At 45.8% G+C, this 24,837-nt stretch overlaps 1 protein-coding gene across 4 annotated transcripts in view; it reads right to left on the minus strand.

Moving 5' to 3' along the window:
* Positions 1-2,153: 2,153 nt before the first annotated feature.
* Positions 2,154-24,837, minus strand: part of ZIC4 (Zic family member 4) — a 36,318-nt gene continuing 13,634 nt past the window's right edge. For 2 of the 4 annotated variants that reach the window (XM_060767758.2, XM_060767757.2), the window contains exons 3-4: positions 22,322-22,972; positions 14,352-16,590 (exon numbers count right to left, since the gene is read on the minus strand). In XM_060767758.2, the coding sequence (XP_060623741.2) occupies positions 16,067-16,590; positions 22,322-22,972 (1,175 nt within the window). In that variant the 3' untranslated portion in view covers positions 14,352-16,066. Of the gene's footprint in view, positions 2,436-9,323; positions 9,451-14,351; positions 16,591-22,321; positions 23,520-24,837 lie in introns of those variants that run through there. The other 2 variants (XR_009631020.2, XM_060767756.2) reach the window with 2 other exon arrangements.

A 24,837-nucleotide genomic window follows, 5' to 3' on the forward strand; every position in this document is an offset into this window, starting at 1 on the left:
CTTTAAGCCGCTCCTCATAGGGCTTGTTCCCTTTGAGTGATGCTTCTTTGGGTGATGCTTGCTGATTAGGCTTGGGTGAAGCAGTGGTTGCTCTCCCTGCAGTTGGGTATGGTTGATGTGAGGTTCATCTACACTGTCGAATGAATGTAGTTTGATACCAATTTAACTGCCATGGCTCCATGCTTTGGAATCATGGGGATTTTACAAGGTTTTTATCTTCCAGAGACTTCTCCTGCCTCTCCAAACTACAACTCCCATTATCCCATAACATTGCACCATGACAGATAAAATGGTGTGAAACCGCATTCAGTCTACAGTGTAGATCCACCTTTATCCTGATCTCTAGCGTTCCCTCACGTTCTCTGGATGGCTTCTTCCCAAGTCTGCATTCTCCCAGATCCAGTTTGGCTTCTTGACAGAGGCACAGGGCAACTGTCCAAACAACAGACCAGGGTGGCCTTATAGAAAAGATAGACAAACCGTGACACCTTAACCAGGTGTACTAAAAACTGACCACAGTTAATTGAAACTACCTATCTTTCCCAATGACAATAAGTGCTTTAAATATCATGCTTATACCACTTCCCCAAAATATTTAGAAACCCAGAGAGGAATAATGGTTCCAGTGTTGGTCTAGGACTCTGGGTGAGAGGGTTCTTGGGTAAGTCACTGTCTCGGTCTCTTCCACAAAGCCATCTAATCCAGAATATCAAGGCAGAAAATCTCACAATATCTGCTTTGAACTGGGTTGTCTGAGTCCACAGTGCCATATATTCCAGTTCAAAACAGAAAATGTTGGATTTTATTCAGCTACTAGCTGTCCCCTGCCAGGTGTTGCTGTGGCCCAGTCTGTGTATATGTGTTTTGTGTGAGTATATATGTGTGTGTGTATTTGTGCATATGTGTATATATGTGGGTTTGCATATATGTGTGTATGTGTGGTTTTGTGCATGTGTTGTTATGTATTTTTTTTGGTTTTAAGTCTGTATATATGTATTTTGTGTGTGCATATACAAATATATGTGTGTATATATTTGTGTTTGTGTATATATGTGGTTTTGCACATGCGTTGTAATGGTTTTTTTTTTGTTTTGGGATTTTTAAGTCTCATCCACTGTGGTTTTTTCAGTGTTTTTATGAGTGATTGTCACTCTTTGACCTGAGAGGTGTCTTGTGTCCAGATTTTGTGTCAGTTCGTCCAGTGGTTTTTGAGTTATGTTAATCCCACAGATGAACATTAGATTTTTATTTATATAGATGTGGAAGGGACCTGAATTAATCTAGCTAAGAATACCCGGTGACAGAGAGGCTATAAATCAAAGTGAAGACAGGTAACAGCAACAACAAAGATGTAGGATTAATGCAGTTTGACATCGCTTTAACTTTAGCTATGTAGTTTTACAAACATTTTAGCCTTTCCTGCCAAAAGCTCTGGTGCCTCACTAAACAATCACTTCCATGAATCAATAGTATCGAACCATGGCAGTGAAAGTGGTGTCAAACTGCATTCATTAGACAGTGCAGATGCACCCTATAGAAGACCAAGCTTATTTGGTTTGACTGGTGGTGCCTTGTAAGCAAGCCTGGTCCCCAAAAAGATGCTGGCCTGGTGTTTTCGATGGAACCAAATCTCGGTTCCAAGTCATATTCAGATATTATTTTTGAAGAAAGCCTAGCGACGTTTTTCATAACGCCGCCTTCTCTGCAGTTCTTCAGGGTCAGCCCCCGCGCATGCGCACCTAAAGGCAAAGGGCAAAAGAGCAGGGCATTGGAAGCAATGGGCTTCCTTATGAATCGTTCACAAGGAGAGTAGAAGCTCTTACTTTTGGTCAAAGTTCTGGAATGTGTTTATAAAGAGGCAAAGTACTAAAGTGAAAGGTGGAGATTATTTCTCAATTTATTTTCCTGTCAGGAGCGACTTGAGAAATTGCAAGTTGCTTCTGGTGTGAGAGAATTGGGTGTCTGCAAGGATGTTGCCTGGATGTTTTACCATCACGTGGATGCAAAAAAAAAAAGGGTTCAAAATCTAACTTCAGAGAATCACTTATCCCTTACTGAAAACACAGGGGATGTCTGCTTTTAAAAAAACCAGATGGAAAGACAGAAATAAAATACGAATTTAATCACAAACCACGATTGTTATATTTCTCATATTGAGCTTTATTTACAAACTGCAAATATACTTTTTGGCGACATGATCAACTGTTCTGAATCCAAAATCGTTTTCATTTATGATCTCTTTGATTCTATTTACAATTTTTGTAAAGGTGGTAATATTTCAGATACATAGTCATTACATCATATTAGAGATTAACTCAAATTATTCATTTTTTCCTTGGCTATTTTCTGCTGGCATGGCTATAGCTGGGGGTCCATCCCATTGAATTCAGTTTGATTTACTCTCAGGTAGCTGTATATAAAGCTGCAGCCTGATCCTATGTGATGGGCAAAAAAGATGAGAACTCTTTTCAGAAAAGGAATAGTTAGACAAAGAAATGACACATCTTTTAAATTCGTACTTTTAAATTCCCCTGCCATGCGTTGCTGTGGCCCCGTCTGTGTATATGTGTTTTTTGTGTGTATATTTGTGTTTATGTGTCTTTACGTGTATATATGTGTGTGTGTGTGGTTTTGTGTATGCATTGTATTTTTTTTGCTTTTAAAGTCTCTTCTGCTGTGCTTTTCTATATTTTTATGAGTGATGGTCACTCCTTGGCCTGATAGGTGTATTGTGTCCAAATTTGGTGTCAATGCGTCTGGTGGTTTTTGAGTTATGTTAATCCCACAAACTCACATTACATTTTATTTATATAGACTAGCCATCCCCTGCCACGCGTTGCTGTGGCCCAGTCTGTGTATATGTGTTTTGTGTGTGTATATGTGTGTATACATTTGTGTATATGTGTGTTTGTGTATATATATGTGGTTTTGTGCATGCGTTGTAATATAATTTTTGTTTTTTTGGCTTTTTAAGTCTTGTCTGCTGTGTTTTTCAGTTTTTTTAAGAGTAATGGTCACTAATTGACCTGATAGGTGTATTGTGTCCAAATTTTGTGTCAATTCGTCCAGTTGTTTTTGAGCTATGTTAATTCCACATTCATATCGATTTCTAAATCGTATTACTGATTCTTTGTGTGTCCAAAACATTTACTTTTTTGCCTATCCCTTATAACTCTGGAATGAAAAGAAATAGATAGAAGTGAACTGAAAACGACCTTTGGATTCTGATTTCCTTATTTAAATGTGACTTCATAACGCAAGGGAGTGTTGTGTTCTTCTTTGACTTCCAACAAAGCAACATAAGACCTCACTACCTCTGAGGATGCTTGCCATAGATGCAGGCGAAACGTCAGGAGAGAATGCCTAGACCATGGCCATATAGCCCAAAAAAAAACCTACAACAACCCAACATATGACCCATTCTAGTTTTGGGATCTCTGTTTACCAGAAGAGCAAGACATCGCTTTTATTTCCTTCCTTCTTTGCAAACGATTTAGCTAGAGTTACCCTGGAATAATCCGAAAAGGAAAACGATACACAAAAGGCATTACCGTGGATTTAGAAGGACTTATTTTACACACAATGTAGAAACGGTGTGAAAGTCTTCCTACTGAAAGAACAGAACAGGCTGCCCCATGAGTGCTTGTTCCCATCTCCTCCATCATTCAAACCCAATAGTGTGTCTTCCAGTACCTTCAAACCAACCAACTCTCCCGAGACTCTTCATCACACTAGAGAAAAAAATCTATTTAAAATCCGGTTTCTGCCCACTGCAGAATTCTGGAGTTTGTAGTTTAGTGAGGCTGTTAAAGACTCCTCCCTAAACTACAAACCCCAGAATTCTGCATGAGGCAGAAATCGGATTTAAAGTGGATTCATTCTCTAGTGTGATGAGGCGTAAATCAACAGGAGAGAGAGAGAATGTGTCATAGAACGCTATAACTGCCTGCGACAAATAGTGTCCCCACTGGGTTGTTATAGGTTTTTCGGGCTATATGGCCATGTTCTAGAAGCATTCTCTCCTGACGTTTCGCCTGCATCTGTGGCAGGCATCCTCAGAGGTTGTGCTTCTAGAACATGGCCATATAGCCCGAAAAACCTACAACAACCCAGCCATGAACGCCTTCGACAATGCAGTGTCCCCACTTTCCACCCATTTCGGGCAGAAACAAAGTGGGGGGAAGGCCAAGCCCAAGGAGGAGTGGGTGGCCCCCTTCCTCGAGAGAGATCCCACTCCCAAAAGCACTTTCTATGTGTCGCTGGTTGGGTTTCCCGGCGGAGGGAAGGAGCTATTCTTCTTGGCGCTGCCTGGCAATAAAACATGGCAACATATGGAAACCATCGCTTTGGAGACGAAAACCGTTTTAGTGCCTCTCAGTCGAGGAACGTGCTTTTAATCGGCAGTTCCAGCCTGAACACGAGCCAGGGCTGCAGAAAGGCTTGGAGGGAGCGGTGGATTCATTACACTGGAGTAATGGCATGATGGGGAGCCTCGGCAGCTACAGACTGGATGTCGATGACTGAGGATGTTTACCAGGATTTGGATTCTGGGCAGAGAAAGTTAAAACAAATAGGTTCACGAAAGGAACTGGGTTGTTGTGTGTTTACCGGGCTGTATGGCCATGCTCCAGAAGCATTCTCTCCTGACGTTTCGCCTGGATCTATGGCAGGCATTCTCAGAGGACAACCGACCTCGCAACCTCTGAGGATGCCTGCCATAAATGCAGGCGAAACGTGGGGTGAAAATGCTTCTGGAACATGGCCATACAGCCCGGAAAACTCACAACAACCTAGTGATATCTGCCATGAAAGCCTGCGACAATACACTGAGCAAAATATGATGAAGATTCACACATACAGAAGCCATTGGTTTCATCTTGTGATTTTGTGAGGCTGTTTAGTTAGGGCGGGGGATCAGGAAGACATACACCTTGTTAGGTTGAAGGATCAAAAAGCCACCCCTTCAGGCAATATCTAGAGTGTAAATCTGCGGGTAGAGAAAGTTAAAACAAACAGTTTCGCAAAAGGAACTGGGTTGTTGTATGTTTTCTGGGCTGTATGGCCATGTTCCAGAAGCATTCTCTCCTGACATTTCGCCTGCATCTATGACAGGCATCCCCAGAGGTTGTGAGGTTTTGTGTGTGTGTGTGTGTGTGAGAAATCCTCTGATACAACCCGGAAAATACATGCCTGTATGGCCATGTTCCATTCTCTCCTGACGTTTCGCCTGCATCTATGGCAGGCATCCTCTGATACAGCCCGGAAAACACACAACAACCCAGTGATTCCGGCCATAAAAGCCTTCGACAATACATTCACAAATGGAACGGTCCAGAAGGGCATTTTATTTAGGGCCAAGAAGTTAGGAAGAGAAGAGGGAGTATTCTTTCTGCCCCCCCCCCCCGCTCTTTTTCTCAATCCCCTTTGCTTGTCCCTCTCCCCCTCCCCACGTCTTCGCTCTCTACTTCCCCACAGAGTGAGAGAGAGAGAGAGAGAGAGAGAGAGAGAGGTAGACAGACGAAGGTAGGCGTAGGTTTCTGATTGTAGACCCTGGGACGTTTTCCGTCTCCATCCCAACGTTATCTTTTAAGAAGTTGGGTTTCATCTCTTTAGAAACGGTCCCAGCGAACGGGGCAATGGGAGTTTGACAGAGGGGAGAACAAATCGCTGACAAAGAAGCTTTTTACGTTTCATCAGCGTTGTTAGGGCGACGAGGAGGAATTTTTGAGATAATAACTCCCACTTCAAAGATTTCTGAGCTCAATAGAAAGTGGACCATCCTTTTTTATTCAGCCACAAGGGCTCGCACTAAAGGCGACTGGGCTGTTTGAATTTTTTGTTTTGTTTTGTTCAGAGTGTTTATTTTTCCCCCTATTCACGGGGGCACTTGGATAAAATAAACAAGAAAGACAATTACTGGAACATGGACTTCTCCCTTTCCTGGGACCGTGGCCTCAGGCTTGGGAGGGTCAAGTTCTGCAGTTCTGTGTTGTGGGTCCACTCAGGCACCTGGGCTGGGGCTCTGCTTTACTCACTCGTTGGGTGTCTGCAAATGGTAGAAGGAAGACACCCGAAAAATCATAATTTATATTTGCTCCTCCTGTCTGGTTCATTCTGTTGTTTCAAAGGGATGGAGCCATATGCAAGCGTTTCATCACACTAGAGAATGAATCCACTTTAAATCTGATTGCTGCCTCCTGCAGAATTCTGGGGTTTGTGGTTTAGGGAGGAGCCTTTAACAGCCTCATTTAACTAGAAACCCCAGAATTCTGCAGGTGGCAGAAACCGGGTTTTAAGTGGATTCATTCTCTAGTGTGATGAAGTAGTTAGTTTACTGGGTTGTTGTAGGGTTTTTCGGGATGTATGGCCATGTTCTAGAGGCATTCTCTCCTGACGTTTCGCCTGCATCTATGGCAAGTATCCTCAGAGGTAGTGAGGTCTGTTGCATGACCAGGGTGGGACAAAGGACTCTTATCTGCTGTAGCTAGGTGTGAATGTTTCAGCTGACCACCTTGGTTAACATTTGATGGCCTGGCAGTGCCTGGAGCAATCTTTTGTTGAGAGGTGATTAGATGTCCCAGATTGTTACTTTACATTAACCTGGAGATAAAACGCACTTAGAGTGGGAGAGGATGCAAGAATAAATGGAGTGGAAAGAAAACAGGTGAATGCAATGAAGAAGCTGATCCTAAGAAAAATGAAGCCAAATCTCAACTTGAGGAACAAAAAAAAATATCAATACATTTTAATATGTGTTGTCCAAGACTTTCATGGCCAGGATTACTGGGTTGCTGTGAGTTGCTATATGGCCATGTTCCAGAAGCATTCTCTCCTGACATTTCGCCCACATCTATGGCAGGCATCCTCAGACGTTGTGAAGTGTTGGAAACTAGGCACTAAAGAACATGAAAGGCACTGCAAACTAACTCAACCAGAGAAGTCAGCCATAGCAGAGCATTTGATGAAACAACCTGGGCACAGTATATTATTTGAGAACACAGAAATGCTGGACTAACAACTACAACTACCATGTCAGACTACACAGAGAAGCCACCTCAAATGGGAAATCAAATTATTATATAACATCCTAAACAATGTATAGGACTATCTTGTAGATCTGACTCAATGACCTGTTTAAGATTTTATCTGCCCTTTTTAGAGGGTGGGAGAAGGATAAACTATTAACATACTGTGTTGTCGAAGGCAACCGTGTCAGACAGAAAAGTAATTGAAATCCACAAGCACGTGGACAATTTCATCAGAAAGGAGGAAACCATGAATATGAACAAAATCTGGCTACCAATATTTCTTTTAAAAAAACTCTAGAAGCAGGACAGTAAATAATGAGCAACACTCAAAAAAGGGGAATTCCAGACAGGAAACAATCAGGGCCAGTTAACACCTCCCAAAAAAGGATTCCCTCAGACAAGAAACAGCCAGGCTTTGAAGCTGCCAGGCTATTCAATGCTAATCAAGATGACCAACTGAAACATTCACACTTCCGTCAGGCAAAAAATAATTCCTTCTCCCACCCTGAACATTCCAGAAACAGATAAACCCAACTTGTCTAGTTTCCAACACCTCACAAGCTCTGAGGATGCCTGCCAGGAAGGAATGCTTCTGGAACTTGGCGATACAGCCCGGAAAACTCTCAGCAACCCAGATTTTTAAGAGTTTGAATGAAAGAATATCACATACGATAGTGATAGTGCGATAGTTGGAAGGAAAGGAATGGTGTAGAGTAGGGATTGCTCCCTAGGAAATGGGGGCAGTCTGCTTGATTGTGGACTCCAATTAGGGGGTAGTCCTACTTGAATAAATGTATTGTCGAAGGCTTTCATGGCCGAATGTGAGTTTGCTGTGGGTTTTCCAGGCTGTATGGCCATGTTCCAGAAGCATTCTTTCCTGACGTTTCGTCCACATCTAAGGAAGCATCCTCAGAGTTCATGGTCTGTTGGAAAGTAGGCAAGAGGGGTGGAAAGTCCAGGGTGAGAGAAAGATCTCTCGTCTGTTTGAGGCAGGTGTGAATGTTGCAATTGGCTACCTTGATTAGCATTGAATGGCCTTACAGCTTCAAGGTCTGGCTGCTTGCTGCCTGAGAGAATACTTTGTTGGGAGGTGATTAGCTGGCCCTGATTTTTCTTGTCTGGAATTCCCCTGTTGTTCTTTGTTTACTCTTTTGATTTTATAGGTCTTTTTAATACTGGTACCAGATTTTGATCAGTTGGGCTGCTCCAAGCAGGGTGTCTCTAGGCCGTTGTAGAAGCACCGCCTCGGATCTTAATCTTGGGAAGGAATGCCATGGGTTTCCATGGCTGTGTAGGTTTCCTCCGTCTCCCCCTTTCCCCCGCTTTAATCGCAGCAGCAGCGGCCCCCAAAAGCCGCAGCCACAAAAGCTCTCCTCCTCCTCCTCCGAGGGCCAGCCAGCAAGGCGAGGAGAGGCGAGGGGGCGAGGTGGAGGAAGTCCACCTCAGAGGAAGACCAGATTGAATGTATTAAGCTAGCATGAAACCAAAGGTCAGCGCAAATGTATCTTAATAGACTGTCTCGAATGGAGTGTGCCTCCTTTTCAAGGCCGCTTGCTATTGCTCCGCTCATTACCATAGCGATCCTAACGTGGCATGTTGATGCACCATAAAGCTTACACTTTCACCCCGGCCTCCCCCTCCCTCCCTCATTCCCTCCCTCCCTCCCCTCCTCCCCCTCCCTGCTCTCCAGCCCCCAAATCAGAGCCTTTGAACAAGGCCCGGCTTGATTAGACCTTTCTCCTTTTCTTTTCCCCCTCCTTCAAACCCATTTCCTCGCCTTTAGAAAAGTCGCCATCAAATCCCAAAGGCCGTCTCTGATCAGGGCGCAGGAGAAGAGAAACAAAAGTGAGCTGACGGGCGGCGATTCAAGCGGCCCCATTTTTCTTCCTGACGTTCTTCTCCATGGGGAGAGGGGCCTGCCTCCCACCCATCCCCACCCCCAGCCCCAATTCGCGTGGGGTTTTCTCTCACCCCGGAAACCCCAAAGAAAAAACCTTGTATACTTGACGTCCAACAGGAACACAACCTTCAGAGAGAGAGGCCTAGATATATATATAAACACAAACGCCTCGGTGCGTGAGAGTGTTCGACTGGTGAGTGTCAGACATTGTGGAGGAAGATTTCTTTCTTTTCTTTTCCTTTTTTCCAAGAAGACTTAGTCGGAGGGGGTTGGGGGGGGGGTATCTGTTAGACCTAAATATTATGTCCTGCCTGAAAAGGCTGGACGGGCTCTAGACTTCGCTTTTCACTCTTTGAAAGTATGACTTGCCTATTGCTATAGAAATCTTAACTCACCATGAAGATTCACCGTTGCGAAGAAATACGTTCATTGTGAGAGGCGGCTTTGATGTCTAAGGCATAAGATGCGGGGGCTTTTCAGCTGCCTCTGTCTAGATTACCTTGAGAGCAACGGGATAGACATCTGTAACAAGCAAATGAAAAATTAAAGGTGATTAGCCTACACATCCAAAAAACCGCGTCGGCAAAGAAAGAAATCAAGAAGAAAAGGCGCGCTGGGGGGGGGGGGGAGATGGGGGGGGGCGAGGGTCCGAGGAGGAGGAGGGCTGAGGGATGAGGAGGAGGAAAGGCCAACTCCCACCGAGCTGAAAACACCTTCTCCTCTTGGAGATGGCCTCCAGTCCTTCGGGATCAACACTGGTGGAGTTGGGGATCACCACTTCAGACACACAACAAAAACAACACTAAAAATAAAATAATTTATTTTAGGAAGGTTTTTAGCTCCTGTTATCTGGACGGTGTGTGTCTCCTCCACACAGCCCTATATCCCAGAATATCAAGACAGAAAATCCCACATTATCTGAGTGTAAAGGAGACATGGTAGCCATGTATAAATATGTGGGAGGAAGTCATGGGAAAGAGGGAGCAAGCTTGTTTTCTGCTGTCCTAGAGACTATGACACATAATAATGTCTTCAAACTACAAGAAAGGAGATTCCATCTGAACAGTAGAAAGAACTTCCTGTGAAAGCTGTTCAGCAGTGGAACTCTCTGCCCCGGAGTGTGGTGGAGGCTCCTTATTTGGAGGCTTTTAAACAGAGGCTGGATGGCCATCTGTCGGATGCGTTGAATGCGATTTTCCTGCTTCTTTGCAGGAGGTTGGGCTGGATGGCCCAACTCTATGATTCTATGACTTATCACACTAGAGAAAAAAATCCACTTCTCCCACGCTATGTGTGTTTTATCTTTAGGTAAATGTCGACTACTACTTCATCACATTTGAGAATTAATTCACTTTAAATCCGGTTTCTGCCAACTGCAGAATTCTGGGGTTTAGTGAGGCTGTTAAAGCCTCTTCTCTAAATTAAAAACCCCAGAATTCTGCAGGAGGCAGAAACCGGATTTTTAAGTGGATTTTCCCCTCTAGTGTGATGGGAATCAGAGTTGTTAGGCTCAAACATAACCCTCACTTGGTGATTTCACAAAAATATAACAAGAGTGCCAGAAGCACAGCTCATAACCAGCAGAAGCTTATGTGAAGTGAGCAAGGATTAGTCTCCATTCAACAGGATGGCACAGGACTGCAGGAGCCACAACTTCATGGGTTCAAAAATATGTGTTTATTAAAGTCAAAAGAAAAGCATTATGGATAGAAAAGCTTATTGAAGCTAACTAGTTTACTAAGCTATCTTGTAAGAAAAAGGGAATAATAATAAGGAAATATCCATATAGCTATATCTTGCCTGGAGAAAGACAAGAGACTTGTGCAGTCTGGGGTGAACCCCATCAATCCCCTGGTAACCCAGTTCAAAGCAGATATTGTAGGATATTCTGCCTTGATGTTCTGGGATATAGGATTGTGTGGAAGGGCCCTAGGTGGGTCCTTCTCCCTTCCTTCCACGTTTGGCTGCAATCCGACCCCCATGTGACTGCCAGGAAACTCCATGGGGTTTACTTCGAGGTAGACACTCAGGATATCAATGGAGGCTTCCTACTGAGGCAGTGAGGTGAGCCACAAGCTTCTCTGGGCCCTTCCACACAGCTATATGACACAGAATATCAAGGCAGAAAATCCCACAATATCTGCTTTGAACTGGGTTGTCTGAATCCACACTGCCATATATCCCAGTTCAAAGCAGATAATGTGGGGTTTTATTTAGCTGTGTGAAAGGGGCCTCTGCTGTCCTGCCAGCTGTACAGGGTGCAAAAGCAGATGATCCTTATTCTGTGGGATACGAAGATGCCAATAAATTGATAAAACCACAATGGAATTCACCCTGATTTAGAGCATTCCACCGAGGCCCCACCCATACAATTGAATAAAATCCCACATTATCTGCTTTGAACTAGAATATATGGCAGTGTGGATTCAGATAACCCAGTTAAAAGCAGATATTGTAGGATTTTCTGCCTTGATATTCTGGATTATATGGCTTTATGGAAGGCCCCTAAGGCCCCTTCTACACAGCTGAACAAAAACCACATTGCCTGCTTTGAACTGGATTCTATGGCAGTGTAAATTAAGATAATCCAGTTCAAATCAAATGAGAATGTTCTGCTTTGATAACATAGATTATCTAGCAGTGTAGAAGGGGCCTAAATCAGTGAGGCATATGCCTAAATCCTTTTTGTTACTCTTGACTAGAATAGGCTCATTGAATCAATGGAATTTACCTATGTGTTGACTGACCATTCAATAATTAGTTCACTGATACTTTGTATTCATTTTTTAAAAAATATTGGGGAATCAGAGCTGTTAGGCTCAAAAATAATCCTCACTTGGGGTGATTCCACCATAAATATTGCAGAGTACCAGAAATAAACTTCGTAACTAATAGAAACTTACACGTGATGAGCTGGAAAAGCTTCTGTTCCTTAGGATGGCACAGGATTGCAGAGTCAGAACTTTGGGTTCAAAAAATTATTGAAGTAAAAGAAATACATTCTTCACAGAAAAGGTCTTGGAGCTAACTAGCTTACCAAATCTCATCTTCTAAAGAGGTAAAAGGATTTTAAAAAGTCAATGCAGCTACATTTTGCCTAGAAAGAGGCAAAATGTGCGTCCTCATAGGTAGAAAGAAAAGCAGAAGATGGTCAACCCAGGGCAATAAAAATTCCTCTAAAAAGGAGGTTCCCTCACAGAATTCCATTGCTACATCATCAAAGGAAAGGCAACAGTGGCAAGGAGGAAGAGTAAAGACAAAACCTTTCTGGGAAACATGCATATGAATTGGGGAAGGGGGAAGAATCCCTCAGCATAATCCCATCACTAGTCTATCTTCTCAATGAGGTCTGGAAACTTGATGACACAAGATACATGTGCAGTCCAGGGATGAAATCCAACATAAATTCTTAATTTAAAAAACTCATGAAAAAAATAATTGGTTCAGTTAGTCTAATCAGGTTGAGATTAACTAAGGAGTTCAGCAAGTGTTTTTACTGTGTTACACCCTTATTGTGTTATCCATACAAGGCTGAGAGAGAAATAGGAAGATAATGAATGAGACTAAAGGGGAGATTTTGCTTGATGTTAATGGCAGAAGTGAACAGATGTTTCTGCAATAGCTGATCCAAAGATTGAATAGAAGAACCTGGTCTTGGATAATATGCATCTGGGCAAAACCTTCGTTTACCTTGAAACAAATGGATTTTACCACATCCCTTTGTTCCCAACCTTCCTAATGCTGTGACCCCTTAATACATTTCCTCATGCTGTGGTGACCCCCAACCATAAAATTATTTTTGTTGCTATTTCATAACTCTATTTTCTGCTACTGTTATGGATCGTAATGTAAATATCTGATATGTAGGATGTATTTTCATTCACTGGACCAAATTTGGCACAATCGCCCAAATTCGAATACTGGTGGGGTTGATTATGCCATTTGAGAGTTGTAATTATTGGGAGTTATATTTCACCTACAATCAAAGAGCATTCTGAACTCCACCAACAATGGAATTGAACCAAACTTGGCACACAGAACTCCCATGAGCAACAGAAAATACTGGAAGGGTTTGGTGGGCATTGACCTTGAGTTTTGGAGTTGTGGTTCACCTACATCCATAGAGCACGGTGGACTCAAACAACGATGGATCTGGACCAAACTTAGCACAATATGGACTCAATATGTTCAAAATGTGAACATTGGTGGAGTTTGAGGAAAATGGACTTGATATTTGGGAGTTGTGTTTGCTGGGATTTATAGTTCACCTACAATCAAAGAGCATTCTGAATCCCACCAACGATAGAATTGGGCCAAACTCCACACACAGAACCTCCATGATCAACAGAAAAATACTGTTTTCTAATGGTCTTTGGAGAGCCCCCCCCCCCCACCAGGGGTCCCAACCCCCAGGATGAGAATGGTGGTCTATAACGTTTTATAGCATAGACCAAAAATAAATTCCTATATTCTAAATACACCGAAACCTATAAGGGGTATAACAGTTCAGAATCTAGTATGGGTCCATTGAGCACTGCATAATAATGCTAGCTTCAACACTGTTCCCCATATTTTACTCTGGGCAGGGAGGGGGGCTTTGGTTGGTTGGTAAGACTTATTACTCTAGACACCTCTGGAATATGCTCAAGATTTTAAAACCATTTTATTTTGCCATTACAAAAAATTAATAATAATAGTTTCGAATTGTTATCTTACAGAACAACTGTTGTGCGTTTGAAAACAAGACCACCACTGGGTTTACACCATCGGTTCAGAGAAATGGACACGCCGTGGATCCCTTTGGACAATCCAAGCGAACCAGCACAATGACGTCACTCATAACATTGCCCCCCCCCCCTTCCAATTAACATGGATCTCACCTTCCATCCACTAGGAATCACAAAAACTCACAATGCAACAGAAAGAACACGGAGGGGAGGGGGGAAGAGGGAGCAGGAGAGAAAAAGAGAATATGTTTATGCATTTAAATCCATTACTAGTGTAAATTAAAATGTACCATAAATCATTAAGCCACCCTCGGGGCTGTTTTATTAGTGACACGTGGGAAGAATATGCTGGGGAAATTGAGGCAGCAAAAATAGATTATTTCCCAAAAAGGTCAACTGAAATTGGGCAAATTAATCAAAGCATTTAATGGATCGATTGGTGTACAATTACTTAAGGGAGAATAAATTTATAGATACTAATATTCCTTTTCACAAAAAATGGGGAGAAAAACAGACACACAAGGCCAAAAGAAAGAAAGAAGAGAAAACTAAATAAAACCAAAATGGGTTGCTGTGAGTTTTCCGGGCTGTATGGCCATGTTCCAGAAGCATTCTCTCCTGATGTTTCACCCATATCTATGGCAGGCATAGAGGGGTCTGTTGGAAACTAAGTAAGTGATATATATATATACACACACACACACACACACACACATACATACATACATATATATGGAATGTCCAGGGTGGGAGAAAGAACTCTTGTCTGCTAGAGGTACCTGTGAATGTTGCAATTTGCCACCTTGATTAGCATTTGATGGCCTGCAGCTAGAAAGAACTCTAGCAGGAAAGAGTTCTTTCCCTCACTCTGGACATTTCACAGATATATAAACTTATCACTTGGGGCCCTTCCACACAGCGCTATATCCCAGAACATCAAGGCAGAAAATTGTTGGGAATCAGGAGCTGTTAGGCTCAAAAATAACCCTCTCTGGGGGTGATTCCATCAAAAATACAGCAGAGTGCAGGATGCACAGTACATAAGCAGCAGAAACTTACATGAAGTGAGCAAGGATTGACTTCCATTCAACAGGATGGAACAGGATTGCAGATCCACAACTCATAGGATCAAAATAATGTTTATTAAAGAAAAAAGAAATCCATTCTAGATAGGAAAGGTTTTTGGAGCTAACTAGCTTCACTGAGCTATCTTCTAAGGAAAAAAAGAAAAAAGGGAAAAATAATAAAACTATCTACTACATCTTGCCTTAGACAATGGCAAGATGCTTCCTCACTCTAGAGAAGACGAAAGGAAAAAAGCCCAAAAAATGGAGACAGGCCACATGGCCAGCCCAGGGCAATAAAAATACTTTTAAAAGAGGAAGTTACTTTTCCCTAAAGGAATTACATTCCTAGATATTCAAATGGGAGGAGATAGTGCCATGCAAAGATGAGTAAGCCAACCCTCCTTCTTAAACAACCTAGCTAAAGGAAATTGGGAAGGAATCCCTCAGTCTATCTACTCATTGAGAGCTGGAGACTTGTGCAGTCAGAGATGAAACGCAACAAAAATCCCACAATATCTGCTTTGAGCTGAGATATCTGAGTCCACACTCAGATAATGTGGGATTTTCTGCCTTGATATTCTGGGATATAGGGCTGGGTGGAAGGGACCTTAGTTTCCAACCTCTGAAATATGCTTGCCATAGATGTGGGCCAAACGGTCAAGTGAGAATCATCTGAAACATGGCCATACAGCCCGGAAAACTCACAGCAACCCAGTGATTCCGGTCATGAAAGCCTTCAACAATACATTAAAACCAAAACATTGGGCTAACAAACCAACCAAACAAAAAAGCCCAAAGGTGGGGAGGGGTGAATCACACCATCACAAGAGTGACACCAGCACGACTATAGAGCTAGAAATCCGTATTAAAACACTTTGGTTCATTGAGATACAAAAGGACGGTTTCAACTGAGATCGAGGCCGTTTGTAAACGCATGGGAAGGAGGCGATTCCAAAAAAAGTCTTGGAGCAGAAGGGCGGGAAAGAATAAATTTAGAAGGAAGGGAAGGCTTGTAGAAGGAAACTGTCCTGGGTGCTTGGCACCATAATAAATACAAAAGGAAGTTGGAGGAAAGGGCTGTAGGTGGGTCTCCAAGGGGGGGAGATCAGTGTAGCTTCTCTCCAGTGGCCTGTGCAGCATTTCTGATCAGAGGAGAGAGGAAAGGAGATCTGTTCCTGCTCCTCTGCTCGAACAGCCAAGCTTTCCTCTGACCCCTCCTTGGCCGGAGGAGAGGGGAGGCGAAGGTCCTAAGGAGCGCTCCCACAAGAAACGAGGAGGAGGAGGAGGAGAACAATGCAGTGTATCGCCGTCGGCAGGCAGTCCATCAGTCCTACCGTATTGACTTTAATAACCGGGCCGAGGATCACAGTTTGTGTAAGCGGCCTCTCCCGGGTGAGGTGACGGAGAGTTACTGGGTGGAGTCGGGATGCCGCCGGCCCCTGAGCTTTGGCACACGTACCATTCGCTCAGGTTGGCCGCTGCTTGGCTGGAGGAGGAAGAGGAAGAGGAAGAAGAGGAGGAAGAGGCTGGTGGGGCGGCGGAGGAGGAGGAAGAAGAGGCCAGAGGAGGAGGAGGAAGCGGAGGCGGCAGTGGCGGCAGTGGTTGGGGGGCTTCCCGCCCGCAGTCGGAGGACGGCGACACCAGTGACGGGGTGGAGGACTCGTAGCCCGAGCTGGGAGGAGGGGACTTGCAGTGGACCTTCATGTGCTTCCGCAAGGAGCTGGGGTGGGTGTAGGATTTGTCGCAGCCTCGCACTTTGCAGTTGTAGGGCTTGTCGCTCGTGTGCACGTGGGAATGCTTCTTCCGGTCGCTGCTGTTGGCGAAGCGCCGCTCGCAGCCTTCAAACTCGCACTTGAAGGGCTTCTCCCCTGCAAGGAAAGAGGCAAGCCAGGGAGACTTGGCATGAGGGACCAGGCGAAGGAAGGGATCTTGGGGAAGGAGGGAGGGAGGGGTTGACTAGACTGGCAACTGGAGCAAGGGAAAGGGTTGCGGATCTCAAGTCATGACCTAGGGCCCTTCCACACAGACCTATATCCCAGAATACCAAGGCAGAAAATTCCAGAATATCTGCTTTGAACTGGGTTATCTGAGTCCACACTGCCATATATTCCAGTTCAAAGCAGAAAATGTGGGGTTTCATCCAGCTGTGTGTGGAAGGGGCCTCTCAAGCCTCCCCTCAGCCACTCCCCCCCCCCCCCCCGAGAAACCTTCCAGTATCCTTTTCTGTTCTACTAGGAACAGGCCTGAAGAACCCATTTGTACCAGGCTACAACGCAGGGGGTGCCCCCCCCCCCACTCTTTTGAGAAAGCCAATGAGGGAAGATGAGGAAGTTGGAACTGTCCTTAGCAATGCTACCTTCCAAAGAAAGGAAGCAGGCATGGGTTGCTGTTAGTTTTGACTATGTTCCAGACGCATTCTCTCCTGACGTTTCACCCACATCTATGGCAGGCATCCTCAGACCCCTCAACCTCAGGAGAGAATGCTTCTGGAACATGGTCATACAGCCCCCAAAACTCACAGCCACCCAGTGATTTCGGCCGCACAACACAATGAAGCAGGCGTGGTTCAGCAGAAAAACTGGCAGTGAAAGGTGGGCCAGTATCTTCCTTGTTCTCCTAGTTTCCCTCAACTCCGTTTGCTTCCCTTCCCTTCCCTCATTCTCCCCATATTCCCCCTTTCTTTTTAATAACAAAATACCTCATTCACTGTTCCCACAGCCATTCTTTCTTTCGAAGATGGCGGCCTGGTTTAATTTTGAAGCTCTCAAACCAACCAGCTGAGCAACTAAGGCATTCTGACACCCAAGTGCCACTATTTCTTTCTTTCTGTCTTTCCTTTTCTTTATTTCATGTTTTCCCAGGTTTCCAAAGGTAGCCACAATCTGGCACACGGGTTTTTCTAGCACTTTGTAATTGGCAGGGTATGTTGATAAAATGCCAAATGCACACCTTCAACCCTCTGAAAGCGTTTATTTCAACGCTGGTGGGGAAAAAAACCACATTCCCCAAACCTCTATAACTTCCTTTAAAGGTAGCTGAAGCAGTGTGCTTCCAGAATGTGCCAGATAATATATAATAAATACCTTTTTCACTCACAATACTTGCAGTGGTTAAAAATCTAGAGGGATCTGGGTAGCCTTATTATCCTCGCTAAAGGCCTTCTTCACTTCAGTTTAAGAGTAACTAGGCCAAGATTGTATTTTGTTAGTGAGGAAGATTTCAGTCCAATGACAAGCGGGATACCTTTATCTGAGGAGGGGGAAACGCCAAGCAGCCCACTCTTGGGGTCAGTGGCTAAACTCCCTTGGCTTGGAACAGATCTGCAGGGCAATCGCATTACATTCCAGATGCTGGAAGTGACTGGGGAAGAACGCCTGATTTCCAGGGACAGGCTGAGAATGGTTTGTCCACTAACTGCTGAATGGATGGCTTTCTAAAGCAAGACACGTTGAAGCCACGTGCTTTGCAGTCTCTGTGGGCCGAGGCTGTATCATTTTGAAGGGGGGAAAAATCCAGCCAGCCAGCCAGCGAAGCTAGAAGCTAGCGTACAAAAAGAGGCACAGATTTAAACAGGGATGAGAAATGCAAGCCAGGATACTGTGTGTGTGTTTCTTGGAAGCATATATTTAGCCAAAACCTAGCAGGGTAAGTGTTTCTGTTTATTCATATAGTATTTCTTAATCATCATGGCTTTCTTAATGGGGGCCAGGTGCTATGTTTTCCGAGTTTGTTTTTAAATCAGCCTAACTCTCCCTTTTTTGCATGTGTATTGATTTTAGAGGAAGTAAATCCACTGTTTAAAAGAGAGGAAGCAGAAAAAAAGCCAGCTACTCATTAAAAAATTAAAAGCAGGTCGTATATTGTCAATATAATATTTCAGGAGTGTTCCGGACTGCGATGGAAGGGGTTAACAGGGGGAAATCCGCGTGGAGTAGCACCTTTTGCAAAGTGATGGCAGGTCTTGGGAGAAACCACGTCTCCTCTACAGCAGGCCTGGCTAAGCGATGCTTTCTATGTCCCTGCGTGGTATTCATTCCAAATCGCGGGTGAAAGGGGCGGTTGGGTGGGAAAGCAAAGCAAAACAAGATCATCTATATCTTTTGATGGCTCTTTAAGCGTTTTAATTATAGTTGCTTGTAAAGAAACAGTTTGACCTTCCGGTGCTCAGCTGAAATAACAAATCAAGGGGATTGGTGTAGAGCACAAGCAAGCAGTCAGTTAGGAGGCCCTGGGGAAAGGCGGCCTCGTAAACCCAGAGAGCGAGCTGGGAAAGGGTGACAAATCTGGCCAGGCTGAAGCCTCTCTAGCAAAATGAAATAAAATAAAAATAAAGAGGTGTGTGTGTGGAGGTGGGGGGAGTATATTGTGATCCTCCCAAACTCATGGACCAAGCAGCTCCTCTTTGGAGATTGCTTACAAGGACAGGCGCTTAGTTTGCAAGGAAGAGCCTTCTCTGCTTGAAAGGGAAGGGATTTCCTTCGTGCAAGATCTGCACACTGCTCCAAAGAAAGCACCTAGGAATGCCCTCCTTTGGCAAGCTTCATTTTAGGGGAAATTGGGGGGAAATGAGTCGAGGCAAGGACAAGGTGTGGGGCTCCAGAGAGGGAAGGCGTTTGCCAGCACACACATGCACAAACAGACACAGAGGCAGAGCCTGCGCCGCCATTTTCTCCCCACACTTGTAGCTCCCTCCCAGGCCTCGCCCCGACAGAGAGCCCGTACACAGAGCTGGGAGATTTTAGCATAATCCTCCCAACTCTGGGACTGGATTAAAGTATTTGCAAAATTCTCGGGGGCGGAAGGGAGGGAGAAGGAGGAGGAGGAGGAAGATTTAACGTGCCAACCAGAACGCTATAAATTACAACTTAAAACAGGCCTTTCTTACCGAGGCCTAAAACCTGCCTTGGTCACTCATGTCCACAAAGGGCCTCTCTCTAATGTGAGTATGGGGGAGGAGGAGGAAGACATTGAAGTGAGGGTTCTCTCTCCCAGGCCCTTCTTTACCTGAGTGATGCAATTGCAATATTATGTCTGAATTGTTCTCTCTCCCATTCTCCCTTTCCAGAAATCTATCCCTGTCTGCCCAGACTTGGAAACCCAATGTTATTAATATTGGAGAAGGCAATTATATCCCCATTTGAATCTAGAGATGTCTTCATGAATCATCTGTAGCAAGCTCTCCTGCTATTTTAGAAAAAGCCCTGGGTGAGAGGGCTTTCTTCATATAGGGAGAGTCTACAGCCACTTCTAAGGGCCTTTCCACACAGGCATCTAATCCAGAATATCAAGGCAGAATAACCCACAGCATCTACTTTGAACTTGGTTAGCTAAGTCCACACTTAGGTTATCTAAGTCCACACATATCCCAGTTCAAAGCTGATAATGTGGGATTTTAATGTGTGGAAGAGGCCTACGTTGGAACAATACCTAAAGGATCCCACTTGAATCCTGACTATACTCTTATCATCCCACCCTCGCCATACACAGTCCAAAATTAAATTATTTAATCAGAATTCAAGTGAAAAGAGTGTACAAAATAAGGCCTTTTATAATAAACACAAGACATTTCCTAAAATCAATGCAAGCACCGGGTTGCTGTGAATTTTCCGGGCTGTATGGCCATGCTCCAGAAGCATTCTCTCCTGATGTTTCGCCCACATCTATGTAAGGCATCCTCTGAGGTTGAGGGGTCTGTTGGAAGCTAGGCAAGTGAAGTTTATATATCTGTGGAATGCCCAGGGTGGGAGAAAGAACTCTTGTCTGTTTGAGGAAGGCTGAATGTTGCAATTGTCCACCTTGATTCGACAACACAATGCAAGCACCCTTCCTGGACAGTCAACTGGTTTCTCTTAAGGCAGGCCAAATATATCCACAAACCAGCAGAAGGCGGCATGGAAAGGGGCATACAAGTTTGTTTATTTAAGAAAAAAAACATGGCCACCTTCTCTATCTGATATGAAGATGCCTTGGGTATCATTCCTGCCATTCATGATAACTTTGAATACATTTTCCTCATTTAATTCCCTCATCAGATTTCGACATTCTTCTCAGCACATTAAAGTGTGCAGAGGAAAGGAAGGAGGAAGCGAAACTATCTCGCCGAGAAGGCAAAGACATTGAAGGACTTCAGGGAGGGGAGAAATCGCTTGGTTGTAAGAAGATCTGACAATTGGATTATGTCGTTTCCTTGGGGGTGCGTGAGGCCGGTCAGGAAGGCGAGGTGTGTGCGTGTGCGGAGGAGAAAATGTACAGTGGAACGGATTTAATTTTCCAAAAGGGCTTATTTCTTATCTTCTGCCGGGAGAGAGAGAGAGAGAGAGAGAGGAAGGGAGGGAGGGAGGAGAGAAGGCAATAAAAGCGACAAACACCGGCTGCTAAACTAATTCCCAACGTACAACTTCACGGGCTAATATTTTACGGAAGTGTGTAAACTTTCTAGCTTCGGTTTTATGCATTAGGGATGCCTTTTTTATGGGGAGGGCGACTGAGGTCCAGCTGAGGCTAGCCCTTCGAAGGGCCCACTTGCCTTTCAACGTCAATGAGAAATAAGGAAGGTTTTCTGACAAGAATTCCCTCTAGAAATCTGGCTGATGACCTTTCCAAATGGACAGGCCAGGAAAGCAACACCCACCTCCAGCCCCCACATGCACTCACTCCAGACCCCAATACTGTATTTGGACCACTACTACTAATTCTCACCACTCCTCCTCTCCTCCAGGTTCCCCAAACGCCCCTCAACACATCACCAATAACCTCACCACACTAGGGAATGAATCTACTTTAAATCCGGTTTCTGCCTCCTGCAGAATTCTGGGGTTTGTAGTTTAGTGAGGCTGTTAAAGGCTTCTCTCTAAACTACAAATCCCAGAATTCTGCAGGAGGCAGAGACCGGATTTAAAGTGGATTTATTCTCTAGTGTGATGAAATAGCAAGAAGGAAAAGGCCACTTCCAACGCCTGGAGGCTCTGGGTTTAAACATGGCAGGGCTCCTCACCCCGAAAAACCACTATCATCACCACTACCACCACAATAAGCAGCTGTGCCTTTCCCCGCAAGGCAAGTGGCTGGAAAAGAAACGGCATCATTCAAAGCTGCTTTTGGATCAGTCTCGGCTTCCATGGTCCCGCCTCGAGGAGCTCAGCGCCAAGACTGGACGCTTTTCCTGTTTCCTCTTAGTCTCTCCTCCTCCTCCTCCCTCCAAAAAAAACCTCTGTGTATGTGTGTGTTGCGCGCGCGCACATACACACACACAGTCCTCTTCTACACATTACCAACCAAAACAAACTTCTTTTTGGGGGTTTATGGACCCTTATTATTATTATTATTATTATTATTATTAGAAAGACAACAAGATGAGGAGACAAGGTCACTCTGCTGGCTGTTGTTATTATTATTATAATATAATAATAATAATATTATATTATTATATAATATATAATAATTATATAATAATAATAATAATAATAATAATAATAATGTCAAGATTATTAGAATGAGAACAAATAATTTCAAAAGGGGGAACCTGTGTAGCAGCTATGAGACACAGGGGAGGGGCGCTCAATAAAACTCGAAGGAAGGAAGACCCCCTTCCCCACTGACCTGTGTGCGTCCTTTTGTGGATCTTGAGGTTCTCGGAGCGGGCGAAGACCTTCCCGCATCCAGGGAAGGGGCAGGGGAAGGGCTTCTCTCCCGTGTGGACGCGGATGTGGTTGACCAGCTTGTACTTGGCCTTGAAGGGCTTCCCCTCCCGGAGACACTCTTCCCAGAAGCAGATGTGGTTGGACTGCTCGGGCCCGCCGACGTGCTCCACGGTGACGTGGGTCACCAGCTCGTGCATGGTGCTGAAAGTTTTGGAGCATAGTTTCTGGGGCGCCTGGTCCAGCTCGATCCACTTGCAGATGAGCTCCTGCTTGATGGGCTGCCTCATGTAGCGGAAGAAAGCCCCCGGGCCGTGGTGGGGGGCCAGGTTGAGGTTCATGCCACTGTAGCCGTGGAAGGAGGAGGCGGCGGCGAAGGGGTCTGCCCTGGAGACTGGCACTGGCGTGAAGGGCTCAGCCCTGGCGTACATGTCTCCAGGTAGCCCCAGCCTGAGCTGTCCGTTCAGGCGCCCACCTGGAGCTTCATGGGGAGGAGGTGGCTCCTGGTGCAGTCCGGGGAAAAGCGAGGGAGTCCCGGCTTCTGCCTGGTGGGGATGGTGGTGGTGGAGGTGGTGGTGGTGAGGAAGAGCATGGTGTCCAGGGTAGTTGCTACCTGTTGTTGAGACAAACATGCCGTGGTGAGAACTTGGAGCGGCAGCAGCCTGTTGGAAAGGGAGCCCTGGCATGGCTGGACCTGTCAGGTCTCCGCTGCGCAGGAAGACCTCCCTCCCCGCCGAGAGGGCTTGGCTTGGGTGAGGGGCTGCATAAGGGACCCTGCTCGACGGCGCCGGGCCGCAGGCTCCTCTTGGGCTGGGGCCTGTCCCAGCCTGGCAGGGATGCGGCGGAGGGGCAGGGCTGAGCTTAAGGCCCGAGGAGTGAGGAGGATGAAGAGGAGGAGGGCGGTGGTGGTGATGATGGTGATGGAGATGGTGATGATGGTGTCCCATGTATTCTGACAGGCATGGACTCAGTCCAAGGCAGGCTTCGGCAGCGTACTCCCCGGGGTGCGTGGGAACCATAGAGTGGGGAGGCCCAGCGAAGCCGGTCATGCTCTGAGGGGAGTGGTGACCATGGCGGTGGCGATGATGATGATGATGAGCCCCTGCCAAATCTACTAATTTCAGCGCCGTGTTCCGCTTGGGAAGGCCAGCAGAGTCCATTATTGGGCTCCCCCAATGCCTCCAAGCTCACTTGGTTCTACAGTTCTCAAAAAAAGTCACCTGACAGTGGGGAGGAGAGGGGAGGGGCGGGGGGGGGAGAAAGAAAGAAAGAGAGAGAGGGAGAGAGGAAGAGCGAGAGAAAGTGTGGTGGACTGGAGAAACTTTTCTGAAAGTTCAACCCTCCCCCCAGTTTCCCCCTCCCTCCCTCCTCATGGTCTGGACTATTTGACTTTGTTTTGTTTTTACTGCTGCTGCTGCTTACTTCCCCACAGCCCCCACAGCCCCCTCCCCACTTTCCTTTTCCTTTATTTTTGGGGGGAATTTCCCCCTCCTCCTTCGTTTTAATGCCTACGTGGAATCCCATACGCTTTGAGAAGCAGCAGCAGGATGCTGGGAGGCTACTGAATAGAGCTCCATAGATTCGTCTCCAACCCAGAGAGCTAAACAATCAGGGCGGTCGCTGATTGGCCGGAGCCGCCGGACCGACGTCAGCGATGACAGGTCCCCGCTGAAGCCTGAAAAGATTTAGGAAGGGGGAAGGAAGGGGCGGGGAGGGGATGAGTGAGGAGGACACAGGGCGCGCTCTGCGCCTGCGCGGCGGCGGCGGAGGTGAAAAGCGGCGGGAGGGGGTCACTTCCAAAAGTGCTCCTGCTCTTTCCCCTTCCTCTTCTTCCTTGGCTCTTCCGCTCCCCGCTCCCCCTCCCTCTCGCCGCGAAGAGCATGCCTGGCGCTTGCATTTATTATTCCTCACATTTTTGTTTTTATCTGCGTTTAACTGACAGATTAAGGGCGGCTGGAAAGTCTCCCTGGTACAAGCCAAGGGGTCCTCGGTGCCGTTTAAGCGCTAATGAGCGGTTGTTGCCAAAGGAGGAGCAAGGCCACGAGGAAGCCGCGGCAGGTCCCTCGAGTGAGGGGAAGGCGAGGCGGGCGGGGGGCTGGGGCTCCTCCTCCCTCCTTCCCCCCCCCCCGTCCTTTCTCCCCCCAAGGGCTCCCCACAGCCTCCGCCATCAGCCGCGGAGGTGCTCGGAGGGCGCCCTGATTCCCTGACCCCTGCGTGGCTCGGATCGTGGCTCTCAGCCCTACCGTCGCGACCACTGGAGTTATTTGGCCCTTTCTCCCCACCCTCTCTTTCTCTCCCTCTCTCTTTCCAAGCTCCTAACCAACAGGCACTTGTATGGAGAGCTAACAATGTGGCGAAGGCCTGGTTGGCGAAGGTTGGGGAGCGACCTGGAGGGAGTTCTCAATTCCTTGGTCCTTTCACTCCCTTCCTTCCTTTTATCCTTTCTGTCTTCTTGCCTTCCTGCAAGGGCAATAACAA

The sequence above is a fragment of the Anolis sagrei genome, chromosome 3 (assembly GCF_037176765.1).
Source record: "Anolis sagrei isolate rAnoSag1 chromosome 3, rAnoSag1.mat, whole genome shotgun sequence".
Taxonomy (NCBI): Eukaryota; Metazoa; Chordata; class Lepidosauria; order Squamata; family Dactyloidae; genus Anolis; species Anolis sagrei.